This window comes from Microcebus murinus, chromosome 2 (genome assembly GCF_040939455.1).
Source record: "Microcebus murinus isolate Inina chromosome 2, M.murinus_Inina_mat1.0, whole genome shotgun sequence".
Lineage (NCBI taxonomy): Eukaryota > Metazoa > Chordata > Mammalia > Primates > Cheirogaleidae > Microcebus > Microcebus murinus.
The window spans coordinates 91988209-92007954 of NC_134105.1; the positions used below are offsets into that span (position 1 = coordinate 91988209).

At 35.5% G+C, this 19746-nt stretch overlaps 1 protein-coding gene across 3 annotated transcripts in view; it reads left to right on the forward strand.

Moving 5' to 3' along the window:
• Positions 1-19746, forward strand: part of MAGI3 (membrane associated guanylate kinase, WW and PDZ domain containing 3) — a 259169-nt gene that overhangs the window by 216875 nt on the left and 22548 nt on the right. For all 3 annotated transcript variants that reach the window (XM_075999991.1, XM_012778436.2, XM_012778438.2), the window contains exons 15-16: positions 1566-1754; positions 6640-6825. In XM_075999991.1, coding sequence (XP_075856106.1) covers positions 1566-1754; positions 6640-6825 — 375 coding nt within the window. The remainder of the gene's footprint in view (positions 1-1565; positions 1755-6639; positions 6826-19746) is intronic.

A 19746-nucleotide genomic window follows, 5' to 3' on the forward strand; every position in this document is an offset into this window, starting at 1 on the left:
TGTTTTTATCTGATATAAGCATAGCTAGTCCTGCTTGCTATTCATTACTGTTTGCATGGAATACCTTTTTCTGTACCTTTACATTCAATCTAGATGTGTCTTTACAGGTGAAGTGGGTTTCTTATACAGCATATAGTTGGATCATGGTTGTTTTTATTTTGTTTTGTTTTGAACCCATTCAGCCAGTCTATATCTTTTAAGTGGAAAGTTTGATTCCTTTACATTCAAGGTTATTGTTGATATGTGAGGGTTTATTTCTGTCATTTTATTAATTAATTTGTGGTTGTTTTATATAACTTTAGTTCCTTTCTTCCTCTATTATTGTTTATCATTGTGGTTTGGTGTACTTTGTAGTGGTGTATTTGAGTTTTTTTTCTTCCTTGTTTGTGTGTTTGCTTTACCAGTGGCTTTTATATTTTCATATGTTTTCATGGTAGTTATTGTTCTGTTGCTTCCAGGTATAGCACTTCCTTAAGCATTTCTTGTAGGTCTAGTATAGTTATGACAAGTTCCCTCAGGTTTTGCTTATCTGTAAAGATTTTTTTCTCCTTCATTTATGAAAGAAAACTTTGTGGGGTATAGTATCCAGTTGTTGTTGTTGTCCCCCCCTCAGCACTTTGAATATGTCATCCCATTCTCTCCTAGCCTATAAAGAGTCTGCTGAGAAATCCACTCTTAGTCTGATATGAGTTCCTTTATAAGTGACTAGACACTTTTCTCTTCCTGTTTTTAGAATTTTCTAAATTCTAAATTTAAATTAAATTTTCTTTTTGTCTTTGACTTTTGACAGTTTGAATACAACTGTCATATAGCTGTAGCATGGAAAAGACCTTTTTGAATTGTATCTGTTAGGGAATCTTTGAGCCTCCTATATCTGGGTATCTAAACTCTTTGTAGACTTGGGAAATTTGTATCTATTATTTTGTTAAATAGGTTTTCTAACTCTTTTGTTTTTTCTTTGTTTTCTGGGACTCTGAAAATAAGCATATTTGGTCATTTTTGGTGTCCTGCCTATCACAAAGGGTTTACTCTGTTATGTTCATTTTTCTTTATTTTTGTATGACTAGGTTGTTTTAAAAAAACCTATCTTCAAGTTTGAGATTCTTTCTGCTGCTTGATAGAGTCTATTGTTGAAGCCTTCAGATATATTTTGTATTTCATTCAGTGAAGTCTTCAGTTCCAGAGTTTCTGTTTGGTTCTTTTTTATGCTATCTTGTTGGTAAATTTCTCATTCATATCCTGGATTGTTTTTATTTTTTTATGATTTCTTTGTATTGTTTTATAGAATTTTCTTATATCTCACTGTGCTTTAGAATTGATAATTTGAATTCCAGAATTTTATAAATTTCTTTTTAATTGTGATTTATTGCTAAAGAATTATTATGTTCATTTGGAGGTGTCATATTTCCTTGCTTTTTCATGTTTCCTGTGTCCTTACATTGATATCTATGCATTATCTGTTATTAGAAATAAAATTTCCTTGTGAGAGGCTTAGCACAAAAACACTTTAGTTACCAAAAATTATGGTAGTCCAGAAATATCAAAATTGATCATGTTTATTATAGAAAAACAACCTGAAGATGACGGCTCTCAAGCCTTCATATCAACACAGAATGGATCTCCCCGCCTGAACCGAGCAGACATCCCAGTTAGGCCTGCTCCCCAGGAGGCCTATGATGTTGTCTTGCAACGAAAAGAAAATGAAGGATTTGGCTTTGTCATTCTCACATCCAAAAACAAACCACCTCCAGGAGGTAAGGGCTACTGTATCTTATTGTCTCTCCCTAAAAGTCCAGTTTTCTGAGCCTACCACTGGAGCTTATGAAACTAATTAGGAACTATGTATAATTTGTCTTAGAGACTTATCTTTCTAAGAATGGTGAATATTTATTTTCAAAATTAGGTAATTTGAACCAAACCTTCCAGGCTTCAAGTTTATCTGTCATTTCAGATTCTATAAATAAGTCTCAGTAGCTCAGTTGCGTCAAGATTATATTGAGATGGTATAATTATCAGGGACACGACTAAATGGATTTAATGAAAGAGACAATGCTGAATTTTTTTAAATATGGGGGCATAGGTTTTTAAAATTAGAATAAATAATGTATGCAGAATTGAATTCAATACTAGAAGCAATGGAGAAAAAGCAAAACAGATTAATAGAAAAATCTTGACCCAAATATATCTTAATTATTTCATGTTATTTAATAATAATTGCCATATTCTAGCTATAAAGTGCCCTTTTTAAATGATAAGATACATTTCTATCTTTCATATATGTTTTATTGGAAGGTAAAAATTTTGTCAAACCTTTGAAAATTAAGTTTAACAGAATATGCTCATCTGGGAAGAATGAATATGTGTGTTTGTCTTGTCTTGACGTTCCTAAAAAATAATAATCTTTTAATGTAATTATAGAACCCAACTGAATGTAAGATGAGAGCCAACATATTGGCATTTATGTATTATGCTTATCTAATAACTTTATTTTTCTAAGTCAAGTGATAAAAATCTTTGACCACATGAAATGTGCTCTTGCCTTTGCCAGTGGATTTGATTATATCTTGGATTGTGAAATCATTTTAGATGTTTACTAAAACCTTAGTGGGAGAAAAAACACTTTCAGGAAAGTGTTGTGAGCCAAACCAATTTGCAAAAATCTTGCTAGAATTGATGCAAGTGTGTAAAGGAAGAAGAGTCTGTGACATGGATGAGTTATTGCTGTAGTATTAGGTCACTGCTCACGGATACTAGTTTCCATTTTCCAAAAGCAGTTGCTATGGTAACGCTTGGAACTGGAACTGTCACTGATACTGTGAGGATGATTATGTGGCCTCTGTTAGAAAAATGAGAGGAAAGCAGCTTTTTAGGTGGTTTTCATGTTGTATCATTGGAAATCAGGATTTTGGAAAACAAAAAACCTTTTAGGATAATCATATTGTCATTCTAATACCACACAATAATCCCAGGCATTCAAATTAACAGAAATAGTGAAAGATTATTACTCTAGTTGATAGATGCCAACCACTTTTTGTACTGAAGATATTCCTTTTCTAGCACTACAAAATTAGGGAAGAGTCTGGTGTTCACCATAAACCTAAGTGATATAGAGGAATTCAGTAAAATAAGTTTCATTACTTAAATATGTTTAAACAAATTTTTATATGCATTTAAAATTTTATGGTAGTTTTATATTTATTTGTTTAAATAGTTTTTTACTCTTTTGATTTTACCTGTGTAGATGCTTGATCTCTGTATGAGGTAGTATCCTTAAGTGTTGGGTTTTGTAATCAGACAAACTTGGATTCAAGCCCTGCTTATATCTTTTAATAGCTATCTGATCTTGGGCAAATCACGTACCCTTCCAAGAGCTCCAGTTTCCCCTGTAAAATGAGGATGATGATGACACCCCCTGTCTTATATGAGTATGAGCATTAAAAGAGATAGAGCATGTGAAGAACCTTAGCCCAGACCTTCAGTAAATATTAGCTGCTATTGCTTTGTAGCTTCTGCTGCCATTGTTATCATCATCATTATTATTTAGAAAATTGCCACTGTCTCTCGACTTTTACTTTAAAGAAATTTTTAAAAGTTTATCAATACTTAATAATGAGATGGGAAAGAAAGTCCAATTAAAATGTAAAATTGAGGCAGCAGTTAACATGTGGCAGGAAATGAGTGTTTGCAGCTCATTAATTACCATTCTGAATGATAAATTAGGTTCAGGTTGTTGATGAATTTTATATAAAGTACTTGAGATTTTTGGTCATGCTGCAGAACTAGAATTGATAATTTCAGTGAAATGCTAGTTTAATAATCTCACAAAATGTTGAGTCCTGCAAGTGTTCTTCTCAGAACTCCATTTATAGACAAAATGACGATCTTGGGGCAAGCTTGGATGAGGAGCTTTCACTCACAGAGACTGAGCACTTGCTGCAAATTGAGTGACAGAGGTTTGGTTCAGAAAGCAGTTTGCACAAGGGGAGAGGCAAGACACCTATCTGTCAGAATCAATCATTCTATGTTGACCTTGTTTCAGAACTGTTCCACACAGATTACTTTTTTCTTCTAATTAGATGTATTTTCCAATGATGTATGTCCTAGTAACATCTGTGGTACCAGTTATGGAATTCTGAGATGCTCTACTGTTGATTTTTTTCGAAGATCAGGGATCCAGGTCCAACATACTCATAGCTTGTCTAAGTGCTAAGTGAATGTAGTACTTAGAAAAGGCCTTTATTTAAGAGGAAAAGGACTTGGCTAGTTTTCATTGTGCCAGTACTTCAGAGCTTTTAGTGTTAGTCTTTCTTATCATATAGTTTTCAGTTCTGATTGCAAAGGATTTCTTTGAGAAGGGAACATTTCCAGTTACTGTTATTGCTTTCCCGAAAAGAAATGTTTTAAGAGCAGTAAAGTGATCTCAGCAGCTGGACCAACCAGGCTGTGAGACAGATTTAGGACAAAGATGAATGAAATTGAGTAAGTTGGCTTTATGGCAAATGCCTGTAGACTTTGCATATCAGCAAAACAAGGCAGGACTGCAGGCTTTTCCCTAGCTATGTGTACTCTAAGGGGTTACCTTGAAAAACTCCAGTCCATAAATGCTAAGACATTAACAATCTGACTACTTTTACCTTCCCTTGCCCAGACAACTAACCCTTCAGGAAGTTGTTTACCACCATCTGCCAATTCTTTTTCACCACATTGCTCACATGTTAAGAGAGGAGACCACTGAGACTTCAGAGATTAATTCTGCTTAATGCTTTCCTAAGTCTGAACAAACTCCTTTCAGTGTGCCAAGGAGCTGAATGGTTTTCTTCTCAGGGGATCTCTAATAAACACTATGTGTGAGTAAATCTCTTCCAAGAAGGAGAATAACTGAGGTATTGATTTAGAAGGTGACCACAGGGCCCACTGTATGATCCATCATATGTTTTTGGTGTGCAACCTGTTGTACTATTAGTGAATCAACTCATAATGCCTGGCACAGGACATGGTCCATACTGCAGTGGCATTTCTCTAATTACTTTGTAAAGAAATGGAATAATAAGTGCTTGATATGATTCAGAGCTAAAAGGCACTTCCTTCCAACATTGACTCCTCTATTTTAAGATAAAATCTCCTACTGTATAATCCTAGAAGAGCCAAGGTATTATTTGTAGGGATATAAATTAGGACCAAGAATAACTTTTCCATTCCAAATGAAGGTCTATTATAATATCCCTAACTTAGATATGATTCAGAAAGACTACTAAGGAATGTGTTTTACTATGGCAATTAAACATAATTCACAGTACAATTTAAAAATATTAATTATCCCTATTTATATCAATCAGTAGTCAGCAGGAGCCCAAATACCTGATAAGTTTACTGACCTAGGCTAGGAAATTCTCAGAGAACATAGGAGGAATATTTGTTTCCTGATACAAATGCCCCTTATTGTATAGTAGAAGATACTTTGTTTGGCAAGATTTCCTGAATATCCATAAGGACTCATTTAATCTATAATAATAACAAAGTGTTTTAATAGTTAGTCTAAGAAAGCCCGTAGCATTATGAGCTAGAGATAGCGTAGAGCTGCACAGAGTATCTTTGTAAATGTGTTAGATTCAGCTTTGTGCATTCAGGGTAGAATTTTATCCATGAGCCAAGTAGTCTTAACATTAAACATTTAATGTTCTAATTCTACTCAGCTTTTTGAATCTTAAAAATATCTGAAGGCATAAATAAGAGGAATTAATTTTCACATTGAACTAAATGATTTGTTTTAATGATCAGTCATTTCACTGTACCTGGATTCCTGACCAGTAACTACTAAGTCCTAAACTTGAGTTTGACCTACATTTGTTTACATGGTTTCTTGTGGGAGCAAGTGCCCCTTCAACAAAAGCAAAGATGGTCTCATCGTAGCAGTTTCTAAAATAGCTATCAACTCGATGCAGCCTAACTGGCCAACAATAAACAATAAGACATCTAATCAGTGAGATATTATCAGTATCAGTGAGATCAATGGCCCTTGAACAGAATAATTAGGATGATAATGTAAAAATCGGAAAAAGGGTCTGGTAAGTGGAAACAGTAAAGAGGTTTTTTTTGGGGGGGGCGCAGTTTGAGACATAATCTCACTCCAGGGTCACCCTAGGTAGAGTGCAGTGGCATCATCATAGCTCACTACAACCTGAAATTCCTGGGTTCCAGTGATCCTCCTGCCTCAGCCTCCTGAGTAGCTGGGACTACAGGTGCACACCACCACGCCTGGATAATTTTTGTATTTTTAGTAGAGACAGGGTCTCACTCTTGCTCAGGAGGGTCTTGAACTCCTGAGCTCAAGCAGTCCTCCCACCTCAGCCTCCCAGAGTGCTAGGATTATAGGCATGAACCACTGTGCCCAGCCAGCAAAGAGGTTTATATACTATGATTACGACTATGTAAATAGTATCTATGCATGTGGGCAAAAAGTGGGAGGTGATATGAAAATAGTTGCATTTGGATAGGATGGTGACATGTCGTGCTTTTTTGCTATATTTTTAAAGAATGTTCCTGGATATTATGTTGAGTTTTTAAATGATAACGATGAAAAATCCAACTCTAGCAGATATCTTAAATAATTGAAAAACCTGGGGTTTTTTTCTCCCATAGTTATTCCTCATAAAATTGGCCGAGTCATAGAAGGAAGTCCAGCTGATCACTGTGGAAAACTGAAAGTTGGAGATCACATCTCTGCAGTTAATGGACAGTCCATTATTGAACTGTCTCATGATAACATTGTTCAGCTGATCAAAGATGCTGGTGTCACCGTCACTCTGACGGTCATTGCTGAAGAAGGTAAGGAATCAATAGACTTGCCTTTCCCAAGCTGATCTGAGGGCCACAGGGCTTCCTCCAACATCGCCAGAATCACTACAGTGATAGAACTATATCTCATTCTTTGTCTTTTCCATTTAATGAACTTAGAAGACAATTAAAGTTGTTAGCAGTTCAAGAAAAATAATCCAGCTAGTGAGTAGTGGCCATTTATTTATGTGCTGGAGAATCAAGCACTCAGAAGTAAAGGAGATTGATAATACTTTTCAGATCTTACTTTCTTAAAATAGTGTCTTCAGTCTCTGCTCAAGTGAGAGACAATCCTTTAAACAGTTCAAAGAAAGTCACTGTTGATGTCAAGCCTTTTATGTCAGGCCCATGCCATAGTGTGCCTTTGCTTGGGGGCAGGGCATTGTCCTGGGCAGCTGCTGTATAATTGGAAAAGGCAGTGTGTAGGACTGGCTAGAGAATAGGGCATAAAAAACATACTGGCAGCCCTGGAGTCTCACAAACGTGTTTAACGTCTTGCCTTGTGTTAAATCTGCCTTTTGATCATTAAGAATTTCTAATTAGGAACCATTTTGAACCAGTCCTTCTTCTTTGTTTATGAATGTAACCACTACATAATGCTCTTGTCATTTTTCCAGATTTTGTGTAACTGACAAGAAACCAAAAACAGAATTATGAAGTTTCAGTCTTTTAAGTTAGAATAACTCATATTATAATGTGCATTCATGTTCCATTTTCCACCACAACCCTCTAATCTAATTGGTTTTTAGATCTTTTACACTTCTTGATTCTATCTTTCTTTTCTGTTCCTACTGCATCATTCTCATACGTTTATTTCTAAGGTATTACATAAATTATCTTTCTGTTCAAGATACTGTGGGGTGGTATTTCTGCATGGATATGAGTTCACCTGGTTACTCCCTGAGGCCCTTTCCAGTTCTGGGTAGGAGCACAAGATACTGTGACATCCCAGCCTCTGTTCTTTCCCTTCTCTATTCTGTTCTCACGCTCTTCTGAGACTGCTGATTCTTCCAGAATCCTCCTCCATAGAAACTCCAGTGCCTCCCCACTCTGCACAGAAAGTGTTCTATGATTTTGCTCCCAGCCTGCTGTTTAAATTTACTTCCCAGTATTCTCTCTAGACTCTCTCTTAGTGGGGATTCATTGGCCTCTATGCAGACAGGCTTCCTCCCCGTAACTCCCATAGTACCTCCCATTATGCAGTCCATTAGACAGTATTCCTGTGTTAAGATAAGTGTCTCCTTACTTACATGATTTGCTCTTTTAAGACAAAGAAAATATTGGTCAACTATGATACTTAGTAGGTGCTCAGTAAATACTTTTTGAAGGAATGAATGAATAAACAAACAAGTGAATGAACAAATAAAGTGAAAGTCAGGAAATTTTAGTTCTGAGGCCTCCTGTGCCATTACCTTACCAGAGGCGATATAAACCCTATGGAAGAAATAAGTCTTGACAAGTTCACTGACACCTATTAGCTAGTTGTATGACAAACAGGCTACTCAACATTTTTAATCTTCAGTTTCTTATCTGTAGAATGGGAGTAGTAAGATCTGTTTCAGGATCATGGCAGGGGTTAAAGGTGAAAATGTATATAAGTTACAGAAATACCCTAAGGTGCTCATGTAATGATACCTATCATTATTTTACCTGCATGACTGGCTCCCTCATTCAGGTCTCTGTTTAAATCTCACCTCCTAAGGAAATAATATCAATATTTAATAAGTGCTTACTATGTGACAGGCACCCTCCTAAATACTTGACTTATATTAACTCATTTACTATAGTAATCCTAGGTAGGCACCATTATTTCCCTATTCTTGTAGATGAGGAAACTGAGTCACAGAGCAATTAGATAGATTGCCTGTGGTCATAAAATTAATAAGTAACGGAACCAGTGTTTGATTGAGGCAGTCTGGCTTTAGAACCTGTGCTTTAAACTACTGTGCCAACCATAGTACCTAATAAAACCAACCATAGTACCTAATATAACCCTTCCCTCTGCTTGCTCCAGTGCTCCTCTAATTCCTTACCCTGGTTTACTTCTCTCCATCGCACATATCTCTGAGATTATTGAGTTGTTGTGTTTTTATTGTTCATCTCCCCCACTAGAATGTAAAGTCAGCCAGGCACAGTGGCTCATGCCTGTAGTTTCAGCTACTAAGGAGACTGAGGTTGGATCACTTGAGCCTAGGAATACAAGACTAACCTGGGCAACATAGAAAGACCCCATCTTTAAAAAGACAAAAAAAAAAGTAAAGTCAGAGATTCATGAAAGTTACATATTTTATCGTGTAAGTGCTCAATAACATTTTTTGAATGTTATTCAAATGGGATTTCAGTCAAATTTCTTTTTCTTTGTTTCTTTGCCATGATCTCTATAGCCTGCATTCTAGCCTTAACATTTGTTCTGTGGCCCACAGAGAAAAGTAGGCCTCTGTGCCACAAGAAATAATATTGTAGGGTTATTCTGACAATGATATATATAGTGCATTTATATCACCATACCTGGCATGCAGTAAGCACTAAGTGATATAGAATAGTCCAGAAATAGCAGAACTAGCAGTAGTACAGATAAGTCAAACCATCTATAGAAAACAATCAGTGTCTTTTTCCCAATTCGTTTAGACCAATATTTTTGTGAAATACAATAAAAATTGAATGAAAAAATTTTTAAATGATAAGATTATTTTGTCAAATTGTTATAAAATTTTCTAAATGCTTGCTCTCAATATCTGTATGTATCTTATTGCCAAATAACAAACCACACTTTAAATACCCTTGGGATAGATAGTTTAATAGGAAAAAGACCAGTTCTTTCTCTTAGTATAATTTTTTTTTTCAAAATTACTGTTTATTATTGATACTGTTTTCTCTAAGACATTATCCAAAATTGCTCATCATTTTTCTTAAAATAAAAGTTACCTTTGACATTTTGGCCCAGATACTTCTGGACAGACTCTTAAGATTTCCTGTGTAATGTCAGTGTTCAGAGAAGAAATAGAAGGATAGAAAGAAATCCCTAGCAAATATGTCCTTAAAGTATTTTATATACTTATGAGTATATGAAGCACACAGCCTCTTAAAATATAATCACAGTTGATATGTAAAATCACATTTCAGTGATTACACATTATTTTATTATATGTTAGGATTTTTTTTAACTAGAGAAACATTTAGAATCTCTTATTTTTCTTAGGAAAAAAATAGAAAGTCTCCTTTCTGTTCATAAAAATCTCATTCATGGAGTTTCTAAGCCTTCCAAGTTTATCATAGAATTCAATACAAAATCTATCAACTGCACTAAAGAGTCAAATGAATATTTATAGTTCTAAATCTATTTTCAGAAATCACACATTCAGATCAATACCTTAGAGAGTAGCATTGCTTCCCCTCTGATGCTGTCCCCTGCTCTCCATAAGCTATTCACTATTAGTAGGTAAAAAACAATTACCTTGAAAAAAACAATACTTATTCCCTCCATCCTTCCCTCCCCCACCCCCTTTACTAGGTACTGTTTAATATTTGTGCCTGTTTTCTAAGGAAATGGCAAGGCAAGTGTCATATCTCATATAAAACTCTCAAACCACAGTCATGACTTAGGACTATCGGTATCTTATAGCATTCCCCACACCACCTCTTCTACCACCATGGTATTGTGTTTTCAAGTATAGAACATAAATTTATTATGTCTGGTAATACCTGCTTACTGTAGAGAAACCTTAAAATTATATTATTTTTCAAGATTGATTTCCAATTATTTTGGTATAAATTTAAGGAGTACAAGTTCTATTTTGTTATATTGGATATATTTGTGTAGTGGTAAAGTCTGGGCTTTGAGTGTATTCATCACTTGAATAATGTACCTTGTACCAATTAAGTAACTTATAACCCATACCCCTTGCCCCACACCCTTCCAAGTCTCCAATGACTGTCATTCCTCACACTCCAGGCCCACGTGCACACGTGATTTAGCTCCCACTTATAATAACATGTGGTATTTGACTTTCTGAGTTGTTTCACTGAAGATAATTGCTTCCAGTTGCATCCACGTTGCTGCAAAAGACATAATTTCATTCTTTCTTATGGCTGAATAGTATTCCATCGTGTATATATTCTACATTTTCTTTATCCAGTCTATTGATGGCTGCTTAGTCTGGTTCTGTATCTTTGCTATTATAAAGAGTGCTGCGACAAACATACACGTGCAGGTATCTTTGATTTATTTTCCTTCAGGTAGATACCCAGTGGTGGGATTGCTGAATCAAATGGTAGTTCTATCAATTTCTAATTTTTTTCAGATCTTGTTTATTTTATTTTTAAGAGTGAATATGAGTTACCAAAAGCTGCCAGTGAATCTTCATTTTGCACTTTAATTTCTCTCATTGCACCCACTGGCAACCATTCTAGTATGTTTTATGTGTTCTATTTTATTTTTGTGTCTTTTTATGTATATTTTTTGTTGTGTGTTGGAATTTATTTTTGAGTTATATAAATGTTATAGATTTTGTGCTAGGTTTTTCCTGAGAACCATAGTTGGTTTTTTTTAATGTCTTTTTACTCTTCCAGGACCCAATCCAGGATTCCTCATGATGTTTAGTTGTTATATCTTCTTTTTTCTTTTAAATTGAGATACAATTCACATACTATAATATTCATTATTCTGAAGTATACAATTCAATGTTTTTCAGTATATTCACAAGGTCTTGCAGTCATCACCACTTCTATATTTTATCACCCCCAAAAGAAACTCCATAACGATTAGAAGTCACTTCTCATTCTCTCCAAACCCCCCATCCCTGGAAAACCACTAATCTACTTTCTTTCTGTATGGATTTGCTGGGCACTTCACATAAATGGAATCATGTACTATGTGGCCTTTTGTGTCTGGCTTCTTTCACGTAGTAAAATTTTTTCAAGGTTCATCTATGCTGAAGGATGTATCAATATTTCATTCCTCGATGGACATCTTTTCATGTGCTTATTGACAATTTGTATGTCTTCTTTGGAGAAAGGTCTCTTTAAATCTTTTGCCCATTTATGACTCAGTTATTTGTCTTTTTTATTGTTGAATTGTAAGACTTTTTTATATATCCTGAATACTAGACCTGTATCAAATATATGGTTTGCAAGTATTTTCTTCCCACTCTGCATTTGTCTTTTTACTTTCTTGATATTATCCTTTAATACACAAAGTTTTAATGTAGATGAAGTCCCCCCCCCCTTTTTTTTTGGTTGCTTGCACTTTGGTATCATAGCATCATGTGCTTTTTTAAGATTTATCCATATTGCTGGGTGAACATAATGGATTGCTTTTAACTACTTGACAGTTTTCTATAATATGTATTTATATACATAACCTGTTCACTTACCTTTAGACAATCACGTTGCCTCCAATTCCTCAAAATCACAAATAATTCTATGATACAGATCCTCTATATATGTACATTACAGAACAGCGTGAGAAGCTGGGCACAGTGGTGCATGGCTGTACTCTCAGCTATTCAAGAGGCTGAGGCAGGAGGACCACTTGAGCCTAGAAGTTCGAGGCCATCCTGGGCGATATGGCAAGACCCTGTCTCTAAAAAAATAAAAATTAAAAATTTTTAAAAAATTAGAGAATTTCTGGGAGTGAAATTACTTGATCAAAGGGTATACATGTGTTTAACTTGACTCAGTACTATCAGATTGTTCTCCATAATTGCTGCATCCATCTATACTTCCACCAGCAAAACATTGAGAGTTCTTATATCTTTACCTCCCCACCAGTACTTGGCATTATCAGCTTTTGAATGCTAGTTTAAAGCATGAAAGTGTTATCTCATTGTTGTTTAATTTGCATTTCTCTGATTACCCATGAATTTGAGCATCTCTTCATATGCATGGGGTTTTGTTTTTATTCTTGTGAATTGCCTGTTCATATCCTTTACTCATTTTTCTTGTGGGATTTCTGTCTTTTTCTTGTTGATATTTAGTGGCTCCTCATGATTTATATAGACAGTCAGATTTTGTTTTAGAAAATGTACATACCTTCTCCTGTCATCTGTATGATAACTTTGATTGTGGTACCCTTCATTATACAGAAATTCTTAATTTAGATATAATCAGATTAGTCATTTTTTACCTATGGCTTGAGCTTTTGAGGTTTTATTTAAGATAAATCATCATTTTACCTTATATCACAGAGATTTTCTCTTACATAAGCTTCTGCTAGATTTATAATTTTGCTTTTTGCATTTAGGTCTTTAATCCATCTGAAGCCTACCTTTGAATATAGTTTTAGGAGGGATCCAGTTTTGTTTTTTATTTCTATCATGAGTCAGTTTTCCTAATGCCAGCTGTTACACAGTACTTCTTTTCCCCATTGACTTGTAATGCCATATATCCTGTATATTATAATAATTTCCCCTTTAAAAATGAGTCTCCAAAGCTCACTATTCTGTTCTATTAGTTTATTTGTCCCTTGTCTGATGACATATATATGTATCTATTTAAAAAATAATTTTTTATACTGTCAGTTTGTGATATATCCTAATATACATGTCTTTCACAGCAAATCTATCTTTCTCTGTCTCTCGAAATCAGCTAGATATTTGTGGAACTCTTTCATATAAAATTTTAGAGCACCATTATTAAGCTCTTCCAAAAAATCCAACTGCAATTTTATTTGATATATTGAATATCTATATGTAAGTACGTATACATATATACACACACAAACATATATTAATTTTGGGAGAATTTATATCTTTCAATATTAAGTCCTAAGAGCATGGGGTGTCTCTCTAATTACTCAGATCATCTTTTAGGTCCTTTGATAGAGTCTTAGAAATTTTCTCATAGGGTTCTTACTTACTCTTGGGAAAGATGATTCTCAATACCATATAATGTTTATTGCTATAGATTAACTATGAATTTTGTGTTTATATCCTGATATTACACTTTCTCTTTAGTACAAGCATACCTAGGAGATATTGTGGGTTTGGTTCCAGACCACTACCATTAGGTAGCGAATATTGCAATAAAGCAAGTCACAAATTTATTGCTTTCCCAATGTATATAAAAGTTATGTTTACACTGTACTGTAGTCTATTAAGAGTGCAATCACATTATGTCTAAATATATATATATATATATACATTCCTTAATTTAAAAATACTTTATTGCTAAAAAATGTTAACAATCATCTGAGCCTTTAGTAAGTTGTATTCTTTTTGCTGGTGGAGGGTCTTGCCTCAACGTTGATGGCTGCTGACTGATCATAGTAGTGCTTACTGAAGGCTGGGGTGGCTGTGGCAATTTCTTATAAGACAAAAATGAAGCTTACCACATTGATTTACTCTTCTGCTAGTTGATAGTGTTTTACCCAAAATAAAACTCATTTCAAAATTGGAATCAATCCTCTCAAACTCTGCCATTGCTCTATTAACTAAGTTTATGTAATATTCTAAGTCCTTTGTTGTCATTGCAATAGTGTTCACAGCATCTTCACCAGGAGTAGATTCCATCTCAAAAAACCACTTCCTTTGCTCATCCATAAGAAGCAACTCCTCATCAGTTCAAGTTTGATCATGAGAGTGCAGCAATTCAGTCCCACCTTCAAGCTCTACTTCTTGTTCTAGTTCTCTTACAGTTTCTACCACATCTGTACTTACTTCCTCCACTGAAGTCTTGAACCTCTCAAAGTCATCCATGAGGCTTAAAATCAAATTCTTCCAAACTTGCTGGGTACAATGGCGCATGCCTGTAATCCTAGCACCGTGGGAGGCCAAAGTGGGAGAATCACTTGAAGCCAGGAGTTCAAGGCCACCTGGGCAAGATGGCAAGACCCCGTCTCTACAGAAAAATTTTTAAAAATTAGTTGGGTGTGGTGGCACATGCCTATAGTCTCAGATACTTGGGAGGCTGAGGCAAGAAGATCCCTTGAGCCCAGGAGTTAGAGGTTATGGTGAGCCATGATCATGTCACTGCACTCTAGGCTGGGTGATAAAGTGAGACCCTGTCTCTAAAAAAACAAACAGAAAAAATTCTTCCAAATTCCTGTTAATGTTGATATTTTGACCTCCTCTCCATGAATCATGGATGTTCCTAGTATCATCTAGAATGGTGAATCTTTTCCAAAAAGTTATCCATTTATTCTGCCCAGATCCATAGAAAAATTACTGTCTATAGCAGCTATAGCCTTACGAAATGTATTTCTTAAACAATAAAACTTGTAAGTCAAAATTACTCCTTGATCCATGGGCAACAGAATGGATGTTGTGTTAGCAGGCATGAAAACAACATTCATCTCCTTGTACCTCTCCATCAGACATCTTGGGTGACCAGGTGCATTGTCAATGAACAGTAATATTTTGAAAGGAATCTTTTGTTTCGGAGTAGTAGGTCTTAACAGTGGGCTTATAATATTCAGTAAACCATGCTATAAACAGATACGCTGTCATCCAGGCTTTGTTGTTTCATTTTTAAAGTACAGGCAATATAGATATAGCATAATTCTTAAGGGCCCTAGGATTTTTGGAATAGTAAATGAGCATTGGCTTCAACTTAGTCACCAGATGCATTAGCCCCTAATAGGAGAGTCACTTTCAAAGAGTGACCTTTGAAGCTTTGAAGCCAGGCATTGATTTCTCCTCTCTAGCTATGAGAGTCCTAGATGGCATTGTCTTCTTACAAAAGGCTATTTCATCTACATTGAAAATCTGTGGTTTAGTGTAGCCACCTTCATCAGTTACCTTAGCTAGATCTTCTGGATAACTTGCTGCAGCTTCTACATCAGCACTGGCTCCTTCACCTTGCACTTTTATTTTATAGAGGCAGCTTCTTTCCTAAAACCTCATGAACCAAACTCTGCTAGCGTCAGACTTTTCTTCTACAGCTTCTTTACCTCTCACAACCTTTGTGGAATTAAAGAGAGTTAGGGCCTTGCTCCGAATTAGGATTTTGTTTATGGGAATGTTGTGGCGGTTTGATCTTTTATCTAGACCACTAAAACTTTTGCCATATCAGCAATAAAGCTGTCTGACTTTTTTATCATTCATGTGTTCATTGGAGTAGTACTTTTAATTTCCTTCAAGAACTTTTCCCTTGCATTCACAACTTGGGTAGATGTTTGGTGCAAGAAGCCTAGCTTTCAGCCTGTCTTGACTTTTGACATGCCTTCCTCACTAAGCTTAATCATTTTTGGCTTTTGATTTAAAGTGACAGATGTGTGAATCTTCCTTTCATTTGAACACTTAGGCTGTTGTAAGGTTATTAACTGGCCTAATTTCAATATTGCTGTGTGTCAGGGTACAGGGAGGCCTGAGGAAAAGGAAAGAGATGGGGGAAGGCTGGTTGGTGGAGCCGTCAGAACACACACATTTGTCAATTAAGTTAGCTGTGTTATATGGGCATCATTCAGGGTGCCCAAAAACAATTAGAGGAAGTAGCTTGAAATTGACATACCTGGTTAGCAACCAATGATAGATAGATAAGAAGAACTTATGGGGAATTTTCAGTGGGTACAGGAATCAAACATCACTGATTACAGATCACTATATAACAGATATATAACAGATAACAGATATATAACTATATAACAGATATAATAATAATGGAAAAGTTAAAAATATTATGAGAGTTACCAAAAATGACAGAGAAACATGAGAGTGCATGATGTTGAAAAAATGGTGTTGACAGACTTGTTCAACAAAAGGTTGCTACAAACCTTCAATTTGTAAAAAATGCAATATCTACAAAGCATAATAAAGTAAAGTGCAATGAAACATGGGATGCCTGTACTTATAAAAACTCCAGCAAAAATTTAATTCTCATTGAGGGAGAGAGATACTTAACCCACTGCTTTACTATTTCAAGAATTTTCAGATAATATTCAGAGAGAACATAGACCTGCTTGACATCATGGAATAAACACCTAACTTTGAGAAGTAATGTAGCTTATAACAAATAAATTGGAGAAGCCATGTAGCATTGGTTGAAGGACTAAAAATGAAAAGAATATCAGTAATGGAGAGTTTTATTTAACCTTGATGAGGACAACAAAACACATGTAACTTTAAAAGTAAGCACCAGTTTGTGGTACATCTCATCTTCAAGGGAAGGTAGAGGAAAACTTGAAATTGGTCAGATTATTATATTGTTCTGCTCTGATGTTGTACACACATTACTATAGCCAAGCTGTAAAGTTGATAAATTACCTATATTAGACTCACACAGAGATACAAGTATCTCCCAGTCATCTTGTTGATAGATATAATTTTCCCCATCAGTTTCCATCTCCTTAACAGAAGATAATTCAGCTCTGTAATGGACATAGAGTTTAGATACAGGTAACTTGCAATCGACATACCCAGTAAGCAAAGGTGGAAGAACTTCTGGGAATTTCCAGTGAGTAACAGGAATGTAAAGATAAATGAGGTGTGATTCCTGCAATCGAGGGACAGGAGAGACAGGTGTTCAGCTAGCTCTTCTGACACAATGTGGTAAATGCTGTAAACACATCGTCATCATAGTGTGCTTTAAGGAACCAGGATTTCACATTTTGGACATGAGGTGAAATGAAAAGGCAGGAGTCCCCAGATGACAGGTTGTATAGTATCTCTTATGAGCAAGAAAATGTCAATGTAGGTTTAAAACCCTGCTTAAAAGCAAAGCAGTGCCATGTTTTAACCTGTGTGTTAGAACTGAAGTCCTTGGTGGCAAGGAGACTCTAGTTAGGTGGCCAATATAAGTAACTTGTTAAGTCAATTGAGAAAATAAGATTCATGATAGCAATATAAAAGAAAAACAAATTTCCAGGTTACCCACAAAAAAAGAAAAAGTTTCATCACCTATCCCATCCCTGCCCTCCCTTTCTGGAATACTTGACTTTAAAGAGGAAACACAATCCTCTGGATAAGTTCTGGTCCAGCAGTTGGTGCTATACCTCTAGTTTTGGTACACATTGTTGAAGTCCGTGTCAACACACAAGCCTGCAGCTGGAGAGCATTAGAAATCCTCAGGGGCCACCTGGCCTACCCATATACCATTTCTCTGTCTTCCTGCCACTTTTTACTCTCTTGCCTGTGTTTTTAGAGTACTCTCTAGCTTCCAGATACAAGAAGTTCTTAAATAAAAATAAGCTACTTATCAATGTTTTTAGTACCATAGAACTTTAAAAAGTTACAACTTAATCCAAGCCATAAAATAGTGATGCATGTAGTAAAGGTTGAAGTTTCAGCTTTCTCCATAGAAATTTCTGCCCTAACATTCATAGCTCTTATCTTTAACATCAGACTTTATCTCCATTATTTTCCAAGATTCAGTTTATATCAGTTTCCACATGTTCTAACCTAAAATGGCCTCTATATTGAACATTTTTACTAAGTAAGGTAAATATTTTAGAATACACACTTAAGGAGAAATGCAGCCACAAATGCAGTGTATCATTTTGATGATGATGACAGTGACAATAATGATGATAGTTATAATAGGAACTTTATATTGTGAATATTATATGCCAGGCACTATTATAAACATGTACATTTATAAGCCCATTTGAAACACAGTAACACAGTGAGGTAACAATAATTCCCCTTTGAAAGATGAGACAATTAGAAGCACAGAGGATATAACTAATTTGCTCAAGAACACACAGCTAATAAATGATGGGGTCAGGTTTAAACTCTGTCCATCTTGCTCTAGAGTTCATGGTCTTAAGTCACTAAGCTATGCTCCCTGTCTTTGATATTTTAAATATCCTGTGCTTTGATATTTGGACTGAGTAAAATGTTCAAAATTTCAGCTTTAAAAATATGAGTCTGACAGCCTTAAGAATCTATTTTAACTGTCCTTTTCCATGGCTTGCCATCTAGTTCTAGATGTAAGTAGTTATTTTGCCTAGCTATGAAGTACAAGTTTGCCTTTGGTACTCACGTCAGGTAAAAATATTAGGTCATTAAGTATGAAATGTCTGATTTTCAATCAAAAGTAGTTTATTATATCTCAAACAAGAAGCAGTACAATTAATCAAAGTACATGCCAGAACTATCAACACAGTTTTGCCATCTTAACAGTAGCTTGTTTATGCCAGCAGCAAAGAATCCTGGAGAGTGGCAATGAAATCACGAAAGGCGTTTTCCACAGCTTGTTGAGAATTGAGTGTTTTTCCTTGCAAAAATTGGTCCAAAGCCTGGAGAAGTGGTAGTCAGTTGGTGCAAGTTCTGGTGAATATAGTGGATGACAGAGAATTTCCAAGTCTAGCCTCCATAGCTTGAGCAGCATTGTTTGTGTGACATGTGGTTGAGCTTTGTCTTGTGAGAGGATTAACCAGTCTCGGCTGCTTAATCACAAGCATCCTCATCGTTTTGTCTAATTGGGGGCAGTAGACATCAACTGTAATCGATTAACCAGGTTTCATGAAGCTGTAGTGGATAATACCAGTGCTGGACCACCAAACAGACACCGTAATGTTTTTTTTTTTTATGAATATTTGGTTTTGAACTGTGTTTCAGCATTTCATCTTTATCTAACCATTGTGCTGAATGCTTGTCATTGTCAAAAAGAATCCATTTTTCATCACACATAACAATATGGTATAGAAATGGTTTGCTTTTATGTTGTGACAGCAAAGAAAGACAAGCTTTGAGACAATTTCTCTTCTGACATTCGTTTAATTCATGTAGTACCCATCTATCCAGCTTCTTTACCCATTTGTTTCAAATGGCCCAATGTTGTTGGAATAGTACCATCAAACCTTGCTGCTAATTCATGCATAAGTTGAGATGGATTATCTTCCACTACAGTTCAGCTCATCATTATCCACCTTGGTCTCAAGTCACCCACGTGGCTCATTTTCAAGATTAAAATCACCAGAATGGAACTATGTAAACCATAGACGTACTGAGCGTTCATCAGCCACATCCTTCCCAA